The 15,940-nt window shown below is 44.3% G+C and overlaps 1 protein-coding gene across 1 annotated transcript in view; it reads left to right on the top strand.

The window, feature by feature from the left end:
* The first annotated feature begins 1,229 nt into the window (after positions 1-1,229).
* Positions 1,230-15,940, top strand: part of KCNH1 (potassium voltage-gated channel subfamily H member 1) — a 299,849-nt gene continuing 285,138 nt past the window's right edge. The window contains exon 1 of the mRNA XM_054021526.1: positions 1,230-1,308. Coding sequence (XP_053877501.1) covers positions 1,230-1,308 — 79 coding nt within the window. The remainder of the gene's footprint in view (positions 1,309-15,940) is intronic.

The raw sequence follows: 15,940 nt of genomic DNA, 5'->3' as shown, positions 1-15,940 counted from the left end.
TTAGCCCCATAATACAAAACAGCCTTTTAAAATAAGTCATTTTAGGAATGAATGAAAACCCAGAATGATTACTAAAGAGGGGGCAGATCCTCAACTGCTATAAATGGGTGTAGCTTTACTGAGTTCAGCTGAGGATCATCTGGCCTTGTGACTACTATTCTGAAAATCATGCCAGGATATCTCAATTAGGCACCCACCCTGGAATCAGAGTCCTTAACTTCTAGACCTTAGTTGCTCCATTTGTAAAACAGGGGCAGTAACTCTTAATTTCCTCAGAAGGGTGTTGTGAGGCTTAATGTTCTTAAAACATGTTGTTATAACACTTCACACTTCGTTAGTATTTTCCATCTGAAGGTCTCAGTGTGCCTGGTAAAGGTTAGTAAGGATGTATTTATTATTTCATTCTTAAGTGATAAAAGTTTTTGGGGATGGCTCTTAGGGGGCAGCAGAGATGATTATCCAGACATGATTTGGTGTAGTAGTCAACTCTTGTTAGAACTCTGAAGCCCTGGGTTTATTCTCCCCCCCACCCCTTTCCCTTACATTGGGATTACACCATTGTTAAATCAGTGCAAGGTTGGGGGCGGGGGTGACTCCAGCCCTCTGTTTTGGCTGGCTAGATTCACCCCCTAAGCTTTGCCTGATAGGTTTGAAGGATCTCTATAATTCAAAGCAAATTCAGATGAAGTTGATATGTTTGGGGGTTTCCCATGGTTTTTGCCCTAAGCTATGAAGTGGCCCGGGTGTGCTTGGAACTTGGCCCTGGTCTTACAAAGCTGAGCCCAGCTGTGCAGGTTAAAGGTCCACACTAGTAGTGTGTCGGTAGGATTTCCCTTCCCTTTATGCTGGCGGCTCTTTGCCTGCAGAAGGGAAGTCGGGCCAGGCGCGCTGCAGACAGCGCCATATTTCTTTGTGCCCAGGTGAGGGTGCTGCAGTACAGGCGCTGCCTGTCTCCTCCAGCATCCTCGGGCTCCCGCCGCCTGAGCATCAGGACCTGGGTTGGGAATGGCTGAGATTGTGCCCAGCAGAGGGCGCTGCCGGACCGGTCCAGGCGGCGGCCGAAGCAGCAGGGATGCAGTGGGAGGCTGGGTGGCTGGAGTAGCTGATGCTGCAGAGCCGGTGGGGTCCCAGCGGAGAGCATGAGGCGCTCAGAGCGGGAAGAGCGTGGAGTGGGAGCGCTTAGCTTCGCGCAGCCCTGATCCAAGCCTCCGCGCTGGACTCCGGAAGACATGACTATGGCTGGGGGAAGGAGAGGGCTGGTGGCTCCCCAGAACACCTTTCTGGAGAACATTGTGCGAAGATCTAATGGTAAGGGGAGGATTGCATTCACCAGCAGCACGTACCGTAACGGGAGATGCCTCGGAAGCTGCTTCCCAGGGGCGTCCAGAAATGCTGCTGAGCGTGGGGCTTGCAGGGGGCAGTGGCAAAGAAAACACAGTAAGTCCTTCCTGCAGCCGGTCTCCGGCCAGGGGCTGCCCAACTGGCTTTGAACCATCACGGCTCGGAGGTGATTGAATGAAGCGGTCTGTGCTGGTGCCATCCCGCATGCGATGCCTTTTCAAAGTCCCACCGAAAGTAGAGGGGAGAGTCTGATCGGACCCTCCAAAGGGGGGAGGTGGGGGAGGAAGCCCGGGCTCTTGGGTTGCACGAAACCCCCGCGATCTGGCGTAAAGCACCCGGGACACCTATCTGCAGGGCTCAAGTGTCTGCTGTAGAGATGTGAGAGGGAGAAGGGTTTGGGGGAGAGAGGCTCGTGCGTGCTTTAGAGCTGCCTGGATGCTGCCCCAATGAAGACCCCGCCATACTCCGGCTGAGACTCCCACCCTCTCCTCGCAGCTGGGACTGCACCCGGACCCCTCCTCGAGCCTCTTCCCCCATCACTGGTGGTGCCCTCCTCCTTGCTCAGGGGCTGCATCCTTCCTTTCCACTGGGACGTGCTGCTCCGGGGCTAGGCGACCCAATGTGCCTGGCTTGGCAGAGCGCGCTACTGTTGTTTGGTAGTTGGCGATCGCCTTAGTTTTAATTTGCTTTCCGGGAGATCTCTCTGCTGTTGGCTTAATTCTCTTCTATCTCTTAGCTCAGGTGGCAGGCAGGGTGACAGAGTTCAGGTGCTGCTGTAATCACAGATATGATCCGTGGATCGATTTAAATTAAGGCAAAAAGCCCATCCTGTGTCTAAGGAGGGGGTATATTTCTTACGCATTCGCCTTATACACAGCAGTGTGTGCAGGATAACCTCATATCAGCCATTCAGTACACCTGTCTATTAGATCTAAGTAGCTGCCTGTCACTTCTGTAATAGTAAGGAGTGAATAGGTGTTAGCCTGTATATGGTTTAAATTGAATACTGAAAATGTTATAGTTCTTCTATAGCCAAACGTCAAAACCATCAGCCATACTATGGGCCCGATCCTGCCGAATTCACTCATTCAAGTAGTTGACACTCACCCAAAGGATCCCACAGACTTCAAGGGAATACAGGGTATGTAAGAAGTCAATTGACTGTCAGGGAGATTCTTTTGGTCTGAGAAATTGCTTTTTAATGACTAAATGATTCAGAAATTCAAGATGGTCTCTATGGAAAAAAAGGAAAAAAACCCTAAGTCATTTTGGAAGATACGGGAGGTCTATCTCGCTGAGTTGAAATTAAGTTTCTTTTTTAAGTAAAGAATATGGTATTTGTGAGCCTAAGGATGGATAATTTTTTCAAGAATACAGTAATCAGTATATTGTTGGAAGGGGAAATGTCTAGAATTGCACAACTGCATGTGAATATGTATTAATGTGATCTGGATTTTGCTAAAAGGCTGTTTCCTTAAAAAGGCCTCAATCATGCAAATATTATTCATAATACTTAAAACTAAGAACATGTATGTTAGCAGGGTCTTGGCCCAAGTCCTACCAATTTTTAACTCCGATTCACTTCACTGAGGATGCTAAACCATTTAAGGACTTCTTGGATAAGTTAGCATGTAGAATCAGGAAAACACAATTAGTGAATTACAGTATTTTAAAAAAATCAGCTACATGATGAGAAAGTGAAGAAAGACAATTCCTCATTTGATCTGGGGCTGGAAACTCAAATGACTCCAAGGAATGATTTTCAATTTATTTTTTTAAAGAACTGGAGGCTTTTATTGAAGCAGCAGCGTTTTGGAAAGTCTTGGAGTGCAGAGAATCTGGTACTACTAATGCATCTTCACACGTAATTGTGACTCTAGAAAGGTTGCCTTCCCCCACTCTCTTCCTAGAAGCAGCAAAGAGTCCTGTGGCATCTTATAGACTAACAGATGTTTTGGAGCATGACATGCATCCGAAGAAGTGGGTATTCACCCACGAAAGCTCATGCCCCAAAACGTCTGTTAGTCTATAAGGTGCCACAGGACTCTTTGCTGCTTTTACAGACCCAGACTAACACGGCTACCCCTTTGATACTCTCTCCCTAGAGAAATGTTTGATTGCTGTATTCTTAGAACAAAAAATACTATCCATCCTTACTGAAAATCCTGTTATTTAAAAACAAAATATTTTGGCTGGCTGTGGTGAAATAGAACCTCTAATCTTCCAACTTCAATTATTGAAATGTTTCCTAGAGACTATTTTGAGTCTTTGAATAATTTCATCATGAGAAAAGTCAACTTCTCACTTTCATCAGCAGAACTGATGAGTCATCAATCTGAACATATAATCAGTTTTCCATCCCTACACCCCCACAATCAATAGAAGCGGTGTCAAAAGTTAACTTGACATTATTATTTATATGGTGCTGTGGGTGAGCAAGGTGCTTCACGGGACAAATAAAAAGACCAGGCCCCTGCTCTCAGGTGTGCATTAGTTCATGAGGGCTGTAATAATACTAGACTGAACCTCTAAGCTCAACCTTGTAGGAGGGGATGGATCACAGCTGTACCACTCTAAGGAGGAATTTAGGAGGAATTATGACTCAAGATACAGTCCCTTCCCTTGCTTTGAAGATGGTGTAATTTAGTGAAGTCCTTTCCCCACTTTGTGCTGGCTCAGCTCTGCTGGCCAGTTAAGGGAGGCATGGGGGAGTCAAGGCTCCTCCCATTTCCTCTTCCTCTGTACCTTCTCCTGGCCTACCTGCGTGGAAGGAGAATGCTGGGCTGCAGTCTTTACTATGCCTCCTATACCCAAGCTGTGAGGCAGGGGAAGCTAAAGTGACCATATAAAAGTTAAGGTTTTGGTCCCCCTTTATTCCCCTGTGCAGTCACATTTGGCTGGGCCACAATCTGATTGCCAAGAAAAAAATATAAAATGATGGGATTTGCCATTGAAATGTTGGGAGTTTTATCAAGCTAGTACTTAGCTGGCAGCTCAGAGCAGGTTACACACTGCCTCCAAATATTGAGTGGATAAACATACACAAATGCATGCTCTTGGGAGTCTGTTCTCCCACTGAAATGTGGGGGACTTAGCATTAATGTCAGTTCTGTGACTAATTGGTGTGATGCATATGGACCTTGCTGTGAAGGGGGAGTAGAATAGAACCCACTCTGTTTATATCAGAGATACAAATTGAGGACCACATTTGTACTCTCTTTTTAGAGACTGAGAGAAGCTAGCTATCTAAATGAGACTAGATAGCAATAATAAAGCAATTATCTGCAACCATTTATTGGGAGCAATAATCAACACACACAACTAATTATGCCATTTCACCATTAGTTTAAAATGTAATTCTATTAATAGCATTTGATATGAGATGTGAAGCTTGAAAGCTGATGTCTCCATTGCCAAGTATAGCTCATAAAGAGAATACATGTGGTTTTAAATTTATTGTGCATGCATGTTCAGGTCTTTTCATTCTGGCATAGTGTTTTGCTCATGTCTATAGCGTGTCTTCAGGAGGAAGACTGTCATATCCATGTGCAGTGATTTGGGGTAAGAGAGCTTAAGTACCTCCCCACCCCCAAATGTGGCTTGCCTGAGTTGCCATCCCAGGTGCAGGAAAGAGAGCAGGTTTGTGAGGTCAGTGCTGTCTCCCCAACCCTGCGTAGGAGTGGACTGAGGAAAAGCAGGGAGATGGGGAGCAATGGGTCTTCTCCCCTACATGCCAGCCAGAGTGAAGGGGGAATTAACATTTCAAGAGCTACAGTAAACTACTTCCCTCACAGTGGAGCAAAGAGGAATCCCTTCCCTGAGCTGCTCCGAGGATGGCATAGGCATGTACCACCACATACATATGTTGTTTACAATTCTGCTTGTGAACAGCTTGTCTTATGTTTAATATTTTAAAACAGTGCTTCTGAACTACCCATGTATAGTTAGAAAAATAAATGTTGTGCATAGGACTTAGTCAGGCTTGGTGAACAGAAGTTTTTTTTTGTTGGTTCTGAAGAAGTGAAAAAGCTAAAAAGGCCAGAACACCCTGTGGGGTGGAAAATTGCCTATGCTGTAAAATAGTTCAGTACAGAAGACATCACTAGGCTGCTGATGGATATTGCTAATGTCATATTCATGTTTTTCCTGCGGTAACACAATATCCCTGTGGTATGCAGCATGCTATAACAGTATCACAGCTATCATCTTGGTCTGCAGCCAGTGCACTCCATTCAAATGGTGCAGTATGTTACAGGCAACTAATTTTTATAAAATGATATTTTAATGCTTTATCAATAATCTAGAGAAAAAATCCTTTAAGTTTACAGAATTATAGGCCTGAGTTTTGCAATCCTTACTCAGGCAAAATTCTCATCGAGATCAGAGGGAGTTTTGCCTTGTAAAGGCTGCAGAATCCAGCCTTATTGTCTAATGACTGTTGAATTTCAACAGAGTGCAGGTACTTCTGAATATTAACAATAAAAGTAAGGAAATATATCACCAAACCAGAACTTTGTCCAAATGATGACATAGCTAAACAAAATATTAAAAAAGAGATCTATTCCAGATCTCAGCTCAGATCATACAACCCTAAGACCAGTGTGAGGAGCAAGTGGCTTCAAACCTTTGAGCTACATGTATTATGCAAACGAAGATTGGTAATGCCACATTTCTAATCTGTTATAATTAGTTTTAGCTCAAGGTCAATCTATTTATATGCTGAAAGACACTGGCATACCTACCTGAGTATCAAAATTCTGCTCCACTGCTCCAATACCCATTAATCTACCCATATATAAATCTTTCACCAACTACTTATAGACTTCTCAATGTATAATAATATGGTGCTAAATAACGCATTAAATAAGAGAGGTGCACCAAAAACTCATGTTTTCTTTTGTATAACAATTTTGCTTCAAATGCCTATAGAACAAAATAAACAATTCTTGTATAAGATAATGTTTAGGCAATAACATAGATGTATCTTATCTTTGTAGTTTGAAAAGGATGCACCAAACTTTTATACCTCAAGGTCCAGACTCTTGGTTCTGCCTAAGTCCCTTTTGAGCCAAAGCTGCCTCAAACTGGGGCCTTGCACAATCTGGTTCTGGTTTTGGGTGGGGTCTTGAGGTACTACTGTAATACAAATAATGAACAGGTCATGGGGTGCTGAGAGGGGGCCACTCTAATGGAAGTAACTTGGAGCAGCCCAGGCACTGCTCTAAGACTATAGAAGGCTCTTTCTATTCCCCTGGTTCTGGGACTGCTGGGTAGGTGAAAGGTGGCTTAGGGGGGCATCTATCCTTGCTCACTGTATCTGAGGATCTGGGACCAGTCCTACAATTCCAGCACACTCAGATTTTCCACTGACGTCACTGAGAGGTTTGGATGGGCTAGGAATGCCAATACAGACTTCAAGAGGGTAAACTTTGGTAAAAATCAGTTAAGGGCCTTTCCAGTAGGGCTGTTTTGTGTGTTTTTTAGTACTGAGGTATTCCTCTCAAAGCACATTATAAAAGCACTTACATTTATGCACAGGTAACTTTCCCCCACAAACAGGCTCTTAATGTTATCAGACCACACAGAAGATTTAATTTGGGTCAAGTTGTTAGTACAATTAATTGGTAGAGAGGATGAGACACTGAGACGTTTTTGGTCTGCACAGATCTGTTTTGAGCTACAATGCATCAAATCAGGAGAAAATAGCATGGCCCTGGATAGTCTCTCTTAGATCCACAGATGCAGGAGACCCTTCACTTGTGGATCTCCCCAGTCCTGTGCTGATAGGTAGCTCAGTCACTTCTGTGACACCATGTCTCCCTTCCCATCCTTCTCTGGACCTCAGAGAGGATGCTCTGCAGGTTTGGGTTTCGCATGGAGGAAGGGGGCAGAGTTTGGGTGTGGGAGGGCAGAGGTGGGGCCCGGGAGAAGCACCTTGTACCCTTCAGGAAAATTCCCTGGAAAAAATAATATAGCCTGGGGCTCTAATATCTCTTCTGTGGTGCCCACTTCCCATGGTCAGGCCAAGGAGAGCCCCTAGTAGCACTGCTTTACTGGAGCGGAATAGTAAGAGAATCTGGAGGAGAGAAGAGAGGGTTTGGAAGCACAGGACCTCTGTGAAGTTGGCCATTTCTGTGGATCCCCTGAGATCTGCTTTGCTCACTGGGGACTGATCAGGTTCAGAGGCAAATCCTGTATCCCTTGAAGGAAGAGTGTAGAGGGATCTCCCTGAGAGGAGCCTCACAGAGACTTCCCTTGTGGGTTGTACTCTGTGAGGGAAAATCAGCCCTGTTGATTGTGCCATATTTAATAGAATAGGCCTTTTTCCTTGGTACTGCAGAACATCACCAAGACCCATCCTTCTAAGGGATATGGTGAGTAGAATCCTATTGACTCTAGTAACCCATGTGGATTCCTCTTGAAGGGTTCAGAGCTAATTCTCACATTGTGAATCAGACAAATCTCTCAACCTCCCCACTCAGAAATGGTCTGACTCCACAGTGTCCAATCAAATTTGGTCCTAAATTTAGAATTTTTTTAATAAAAAAAAAACACCCTCTTACAAATCCTGAATGACAGAATTGTTTCCACGATTGTATCATTAATTCCAATGGAAATAGTTTAAAAAAAAAAAATCAAACAAGCATTCCATTTTACTGTCTGCAAACCAGACCTTGCAACATTGTGCCATACATGAGGCCTGTAAGAGAAATTAACTAGCAAGATAAAAAATTAAACTGGCCAGGCTATGTTCTGTTCAATCTGAGAGAAATGTAACCGGAAACAGCATAAAGAGTGGAAAAAACTAATTGGATTTCTAAAGTGTTTTTGCATTTTAATAATCTAAATTGTTCTTTGTATCATAGGAAACAAGAAAAAAGATCTTAACCTGACAATGTGGCTTTAGCAGCAGAGTGCTGCATTTTGGTATCACTTTACTAAGACTTACTTTTACAAGTTATGCATATAACTTCCTATACTATGAGATATTTACTTAGATGGTAAGATCTTTGGGGCAGTGACTGTTCTTGGGGTCCTGGTTCCTGACTGGGGCTCCTAAGTGCACTGTAATTTGGATAACTATTAAGTGTTTTCATAATTTAAACTAAACTGTTGTTTTCAGAATACATGAACAGAGTACTTGTATTTTTCTTTTTGATCATGTATCTGTTTATCACAATTAATGAATTTGCAGATTCTGCAATGTCTCCCAACCATTAGTAGGTGAAATTCACTCTGTGCAGTGGGCTGGCACATAGGCTTTGTGCCATTTAAGCTGTTTTTTGAGAATGTAAATGGGTGCATATGCCTTGTGCTGCTTGTGAATTTCATTCCAGCGTGATTGATTGAGGTTTGGGTGCATATTGCCCCGCATTTCAGTGAGTATCTCTGATACACAAATTGCTGGAATGAACAAAGTTAACCTTTAAACAGGTGTTGCAAGTGGCAGGGGATATTGACTTTGCTGTGGAGTGTCTGTGGAAGAATGTCTACACCAGTTAAAGCTTCTAGAGGGACTCATGGGAAATCTAGAGCAGACACAGACCACTTCTTTTCCGCTCCTTTATACTGGTTCAAGGCACTGTAACTTCATTGGTTTCAGAGGTCTCTATAATAACCCCACATAGGCCAATGCAGAGGTGGCCCTGGGACAGTGGAGTTGTCAATTATGTGGCTGCTGGGGCCTAACATCCTGAAGAAATGGCAGAGAAGGCTGCTATTTCACCTCATAAATTGTAGTAACATCTGCAGAGTGGTTTTGGCTGGGAAGTGAATTTTACCTCCCTCCAATCCCTGTCATTTCACTTGCATAAGGCAAAGTGAATTTCACCTAAACAAAGTAGGCATCTGATACACGAACTAACTTGCTACACATTTATTAAAGGCAAATGCATAAAGCTGACATTCCTTAAGTACCCAATCCTGCAAGACTCTGTGGGCAAGATTCCATCCAATGGGAGCTTTTGCTTAGATAGGGTCTTTAGGTTAGGCCTGATTCCAGTGGCTCTGATTCATCAAACTATTTAAGCAGATGAGTGGTCTCTCCTGGGCTTCACCAGGACTATTCAGCTGCTTAAAAGTAAGAACATGTTCATGTACCTTGCTGAATTAGGGCCAATGTGAAGAAACAATGGTTTTTGTTCTTGCTTGGTCTCGCTCCTTTTGAAGTCAATGGCAAAACTCTTTTATTAACTTCATTGGGAGCAGTACAGACCTAGAGTTTGCAACATAACTCTTTTACTTCTCTAATAAGCTAATGTTATCCCAATGTTTTGCCCAATTTGAGTACTGAAATTTTTCCTTGATAGTTATTATTAAGCTAAGAGCTTCTAATTTTTATAGTGTTTGGAAATGTATGACCTGATCTAGTAAGAAAAAAAAGAATCTATCATAAGGATGATAGACATGCATTTTAAAATTAATGTTCTGTACGCCCCAAAAGTTCCACAATAGTAATTCAACTCCTCCATCAATCAATCTCTGTATTAAATCCTAGAACAAAATCATAAAACAAATCTTAATGAAACCTGTTTGCTAGAGAACTTGTTAATGGATTTTTGTAATGCATACTGTTAAGACGCTGCATAAAATTAGGTCTGGTCAAATGCTTGTAAAGCTCTTGATGGCTGAAAATATCAATAAACCAAGTGGTTTATTTTAAATTGTCAGAAGACCTATATAACTAACCTACCCCAAAACAGGCTCATCACTGAGTTTGTTTGTTTTTCCCTTCTGGTCTTAAAAAGAAACAATTAAATAAAGTCCAACTGTTTAAACATTATTATCTTTGTTCTTTTCAAAACAAAATCGTACATTATATGGCTTTTGCAGATTTGTATAGGGTGAAGTTTTAACATTAATTTTATTGACTGATAATTTTAATTTTGGAAAGTTACTTCATTCTAGATGCCACATTTGCTTTAACATGCTTTCTTTTTTTAACTTTCAGTCTGGACATTATCTCATAGACAGACAGGTACAGAATGATGCTATGTACAATATACACATGACAGCTTCCATGCATTCTGTCCATTTCAGCCATTACTTCTCCATTGTTCTGTACCAATTTCTGTTAATTTACAAAGGGGGAAAATGGTTTGCAAAAGTGTTTCTATAAAAAAAATATTTTGTAGACTTAATTTGATATTTGACTATCTTTCTGAAGATATGTAATCAAAAGAGCAAGGCTTATCACTGTTGGTGGGATGTGTTGCTGTTTGCCGTTGACACTCTTCTGGTGGTAGAGGTCTATTGTGAAATATTTACTATAGCAATGTAAAATAACAAATGTTGGCATGGAACTATTAATCTCTGTGTGAACTGCTGGCTGAAAGTAGATTTCATTTTTGTGCAATTGTTCAAACTGAGTCACTTGAAGTTGTTGTTTTAGTTAGTGTCTCCTTTGATTTTTGTGGTAAGTATGATGAAATGCATCTTCTGCAATTCTTTTCAGTCTGTCTGTGTACCGTGCTCTATGTGCAAATAGTAGGCTTAGAATGCAGCATTGAAATGTGTGTACTGCACTGAAGCTTTGCTCATGCCCTAGCAACCGTAGAGTTTTTAAAACCCTTTTTGTCTCAGTAAAGAGTGTGTTTTATTATGTGAACCTTAATATATACATACAAATGGCCAAATTTAGGTCTTTATAATACATTGTTTTGAACTGTAGAACCAGGCTGTATCTGAAAATAGAGACAGAATATTGAGGACTTAGATTACAATGGCCACAGATTTCATTACTCAGCACAGAAGATTCATTTTAACATGGCAAATCAGGTCACATAATGTGGTGATCTTTAAATATCAACCCATTCCCACCCAAGAAATCAGCTCAATAGATACTGAGCCAAAATGTGCATCTGTGCAACTCCATTGATCTCAGTGGAGTAGCCTGGATACGAGAGCAGCATGTTATCCCATTGGCTTTACTCTGTTCCCTCAATACCTATATAGCAGCATAAGTTGCTGTTTGCATTTGAACAGATTAATATTTTCTTGAGGGCCCAGTACTGCACTTCTTATTCAGACAAAAATTGTGTGATTAGTGGGTGTCCCCCTGCTCTGCATCTGAAGTTTATTTCTTTGAGCACAAGGGGCTTAGAGCCTAGTTACATTCGTCTTTTGAAAAGAATTCCAAGAATGTCTTTTCTTACAGAGTTGTCTAGATGTTGGGCCTTATTCTGATCTCGCATTGGTATTACACCAATATATCCCCATTGGCCTCGATAGTTACTCCTGATTTACACCACTGAGAGCAAAAGTCTGCACAATTTAGGGATAGACCTGAATTAAAATGATCAAATAAATAATTGCTCTGTGGGAATCACTAATGCAAACTGAGTGTAAACTCTGATTGTAGAGGTTTTGAGAGAGCTGTATTTACAAGGGAGTACTACATTTCTATAGTTTCATTTGCTATCAAAAATGAAAACCAAAATACTATATTTAAAAAAAAAAATCTTCAGGTTGCAAAGTCAAGTGTTCCATAAATTTGGAAATACCAGAACTAAGATTGCCTGGCAAACCTAAACTTACTCCCCTTATGTTTATGCTTTTTGGTGTAGTTAATTACATGATTGTTGCATACTATTTTTTCACAGGACCCCTTGTTAATTTCAGCAAGGGAAGGGGTAACATGTTACACCTATTTCAGTGACGTGAAAACATAAGAATGGACACACTGGGTCAGACCAGTTGTCTATCTAGCCCGCATCCTGTCTTCTGACATTGGCTGGTGTAAGATGCTTCAGAGGAAATTAACAGAACAGGTCAATTTATTGAGTGATCCATCCCTTGTCATCCAGTCCCAGCTTCTGGCTGTCAGAGGTTTACAGACACCTAAAGCATGGGGTTGCATCCCTGACCATCTTGGCTAATAGCCATTGATGGACCTATCCTCCATGAACTTATCTAACTCTTTTTGGAACCCAGTTATGCATTTGGCCTCCATAACATCCCAAACCATGTTGCACTCTGCCATTGGTTGTAACGTGCCATCTATGTAGTTCAATGCCCAGCTAACTAATGTAACACTAGCTAAGTGTTCTATGTCTGCAGATAGGTGATATCTGTAGCAGTCTCGTAACCTAAGAGGGTTACTCTTTTACCTGAAATGTAGATGTCCATGCTGGGTTCAAACTCTACTGAAGATCTATGAAGTGTTGTCATAGTAATTTGGGGCATAACAAAGGGAGGTGGTGTGATGTACTCCATACGTAGGAGTGTGACCACTTTGTGGTCACCTGGGCTCTTAAATCCCAATCCTACATAATCTACTCACCCAAGCAGTTCTTAATCATGCAAATAGTCCTACTGACTTCAAGATGCCACAGACCTTATGGGATGACTTCTATGATCTGCTTGCATGAATAGCTGTGCATCTCATTGGGTAGAAGAATGTATAAATTCAGTTGTGGAAGCAGGAGGAGATGGGTCTAATCTTGTGTTGCATCTCCAAGAGCTTTGTGCCCTATGGATTCAGGATGCTCCAGACTGCCTATGGCTTGTAGCTCAACCCAGAATCCCCATAGTGCTCCCAGTTCCATCTCTTTGAGATCACAAGGGGGCAGGGTTAGGGGTCTTACAGCCTATGTTGTGGCAGTGGCATTCTTGTTGTGGCATTCTTGCCCAGCCAGCTGCTGCTCCTGCACAGCCCCGCTATGCCACTGGAGCGATGTGTAGGGAATGCTATGTGGCCAAATGAATATTGTGGTAACACCTTGGGCCTGATCCACCAATATATTTTGCACCACTTCCCCAGTGCAGAACATCCCTAAACACAGCTTAAGTAGCCAGTGGAGGTTTCTTCTTAGTCCATCCCCCCCAGGCATAGCGATTCCTATGTTTCCTCCCCTCCTGGTCACTGGCATAGACTCGAGGGTATGGCCTCTTTAAAAAGGTATGGCTGGGACACCCCTTTGTCCAGCTGCAATAATAGTTCCTGGGGGGACTTGGCAGAAATGAGCCACTCTAATCTACGCTGTGGATTGGATTGGTACCCAGCCAGCTCCAGGACTGGGAGTGGGGGCAGGGAAGGGTGGCTTGGGGGCACTTTTGTTGTCCGGTCTTGACTCCTGCTGAGTGCTCCTCAACTAGACTGGAGAATTGGGGCCCTGTCCTCTTGAGATTTGAGAGCTCCATTTCACAAACATTGTGATGCATCCGGGCTAGGACTTCGTGTGCAATACGTGTCCTCGGCAGTCTAGTCATGTTTGGAAATGGTGCCACAAATCCATATAATGGGGTAAATCTTGTCTCTGGGAGCAGCCCAAGTAACCAGTCTGGGAGATAGCCTCACAAAGAGCTGCCCCTGGGCCACTACTGTAGCTTCAGGGCTTCAACAGCTCCTGTGAGTATTTTCACACACCCTCTGTGAAGAGGCGTGGCCTGTGTTTTTTGTCTAATTATGTCCTTCCTCTTGCCTATTCTTTTCCTGGCCTCCCATGCCCTCCGGGAAGTCCCTAAGGGGCTGTAACATGTTGCACAGGGGTCTACAAGGGAGTCCCTCCTTCCTGTTGTATGGCAGCTCCACAACAGTGCCACTGCCTCCAGGGCAGGTGCCCTTGCAGCCGGGAAGGCAAGGCTTGCCTTCGTAGAGGTTGGATATCTTCTTATGCGAAGGAATAACTGATTACCAGCTGTGTCTTGTCAGAGACCTGTCGGAAACGTAATGTCAAATCAGTGCAACTGAGCACTGACTGTAGCGTTGGGGATGTTAGCTGACCACAGCCCTTCTGCCTGGGGGACTGTTGATCAGAAGGAACTGTGCAGGGTAGGTGATACGTAGGATTCCTTATTTTGGGCCCTATCCTGCAGTGCTCTGCAAAGGCAGGACACCCAACAACTGAGATGCCTGCTGGGCTACACACATGGAAGGCCAGCAAGAGCGGGTCCCAAATGGCCGCAAACCTGCTCTGTGGCAGGTGGGATGGGGAGAGGGCTGTACAGTAGAAAGCAGAGTAATTCATATTTTTCTATGACACTCCATTCTCTTCTATGAGGGTGAAACCCCCCCAGGGGTGGAAACAAGCAGGGTTTGGTGGGATTGAACCCCCCTCCCAACTTAGTGGGCAGGATGCTGGGGAGCAGCTCTCCCCCTCTGCTGCCTGTGACATGTTTTCTGGCCACTGGATCCACATAGGCAAATATCCAGGAGCCCTGTGTGTAGCCTGCTTCCAGCTCTCCTCCTGCACCCCTGTGATGGGGTTGGGAGTCACCACCTGGCACCTCCTACTGGTTGTCTCAGGAATTAGCTGTGTCCAGTGGAGCGCCCCCTCCTGGTGGTGTCCTGTCTGTCGTCTCGCCCTCGGTTGGCATGTCCGGACCCGCGTTGCTCCCAAGCTTGCGGTGTCCTCTTCGAGCCACTGCCCTCCAGCAGTGCCCCTTAGTCCATCCTCACCCCCTTCCGGGGCGGGGGACGGGGATCAATCAGCTGCCTCTCTGTGTCCTGGCCAACTGCACCCTCAAAGTCACTCCCTTCTTGGCAAGCAGTTGGTGCAGCTCTAGATGGCCACTCCATCAGCCGGGTGCAAGGCTGGGGGAAAAGGGGGGGACCCAGGCCTGCCCACTACTCTGGGTCCCAAACCAGGGACCCTCTGGGGCAGCCGTCCTGCCCTCCTTCTCTCCCTCCATCTGTCCACGTCCCTGGGCCGCTTCCCTTTTGGCCCCTCGCACTGGCTAGGGGCTGCAGCCTGATAGACTCCAGGCTGGAGTTACCCTCTGCTCCCCCTGGCCTGCCCAGCACTGCGTTGTTCCAGGTGCTACTCTCCCAGCCTGGAGACAGACTGCCTGCTGTCAAAGGCCTGGGACAGACTGCCTGCTTCTGTCCTGAGCAGCCTTCTTATAGGGCTGAGCCTGGTCCTGATTGGCTCCCTCCAATCTGGGCCCTGATTGGCTCCCTCTCTGTGCAGGCCCATTGGCCTGCTGCAGCCCAAATTCAGGGAGTGGGGCAGCTGCCCCACTATAACCCCCATATCTATAGCCAGTACACAGCTGACCTTCTTGGTGCACATGGGGCTCCAAGGATCTCATTGCATGGCAGCGTGGTCCACATCCTCACGATGGGGTACTTTGGGGTTTCTGTGGTGTGCAGGCTTTGTGTGGGCTCTTTACCAACAGATGGACTTCTCACTTTGTGAGCACTAATGGAGTAGGGCAATAGAGCTAGATAAGGAAAGGAAGGATCACCCAGTGGTTGTGGTGCTGACCTGAGACTTGGCAGACCTGGGTTCAGTTCCCTGTTCCATCACTGACTTCCTGTGACCTTGGGCAAGTCACTTTTAGTTCCTCATATGAAAAACAGGTATTGTGACTGTGAAGCACTCGGATATGACCGTAATGTGGGGGACATAGAAGTACCTAAGATAGCTATAGATAAATTCAGGTCTCTAGTTCTAGAACTTGTTATCTGGAGCCAGGTTCTGTGCTCAGATGCTTGGGGAGAGCCACCCCATAAATTAATAGGAGCCCCTATACACAGCTCTGGGAGTAGAATTTCCTTTCTGGGATGAGGAGATGATAGTCAAACTAAAATGAATGGGCAAAGTCATCAAAATCATTGCTATTGGGACAGAATGTGACCTGAAGTTCATATTTGTGT

This window comes from Malaclemys terrapin, chromosome 3 (assembly GCF_027887155.1).
Source record: "Malaclemys terrapin pileata isolate rMalTer1 chromosome 3, rMalTer1.hap1, whole genome shotgun sequence".
NCBI lineage: Eukaryota > Metazoa > Chordata > Testudines > Emydidae > Malaclemys > Malaclemys terrapin.
The sequence above is the reverse complement of the archived record's forward strand: the minus strand, read 5'-3'. Positions and strand labels throughout refer to the sequence as shown.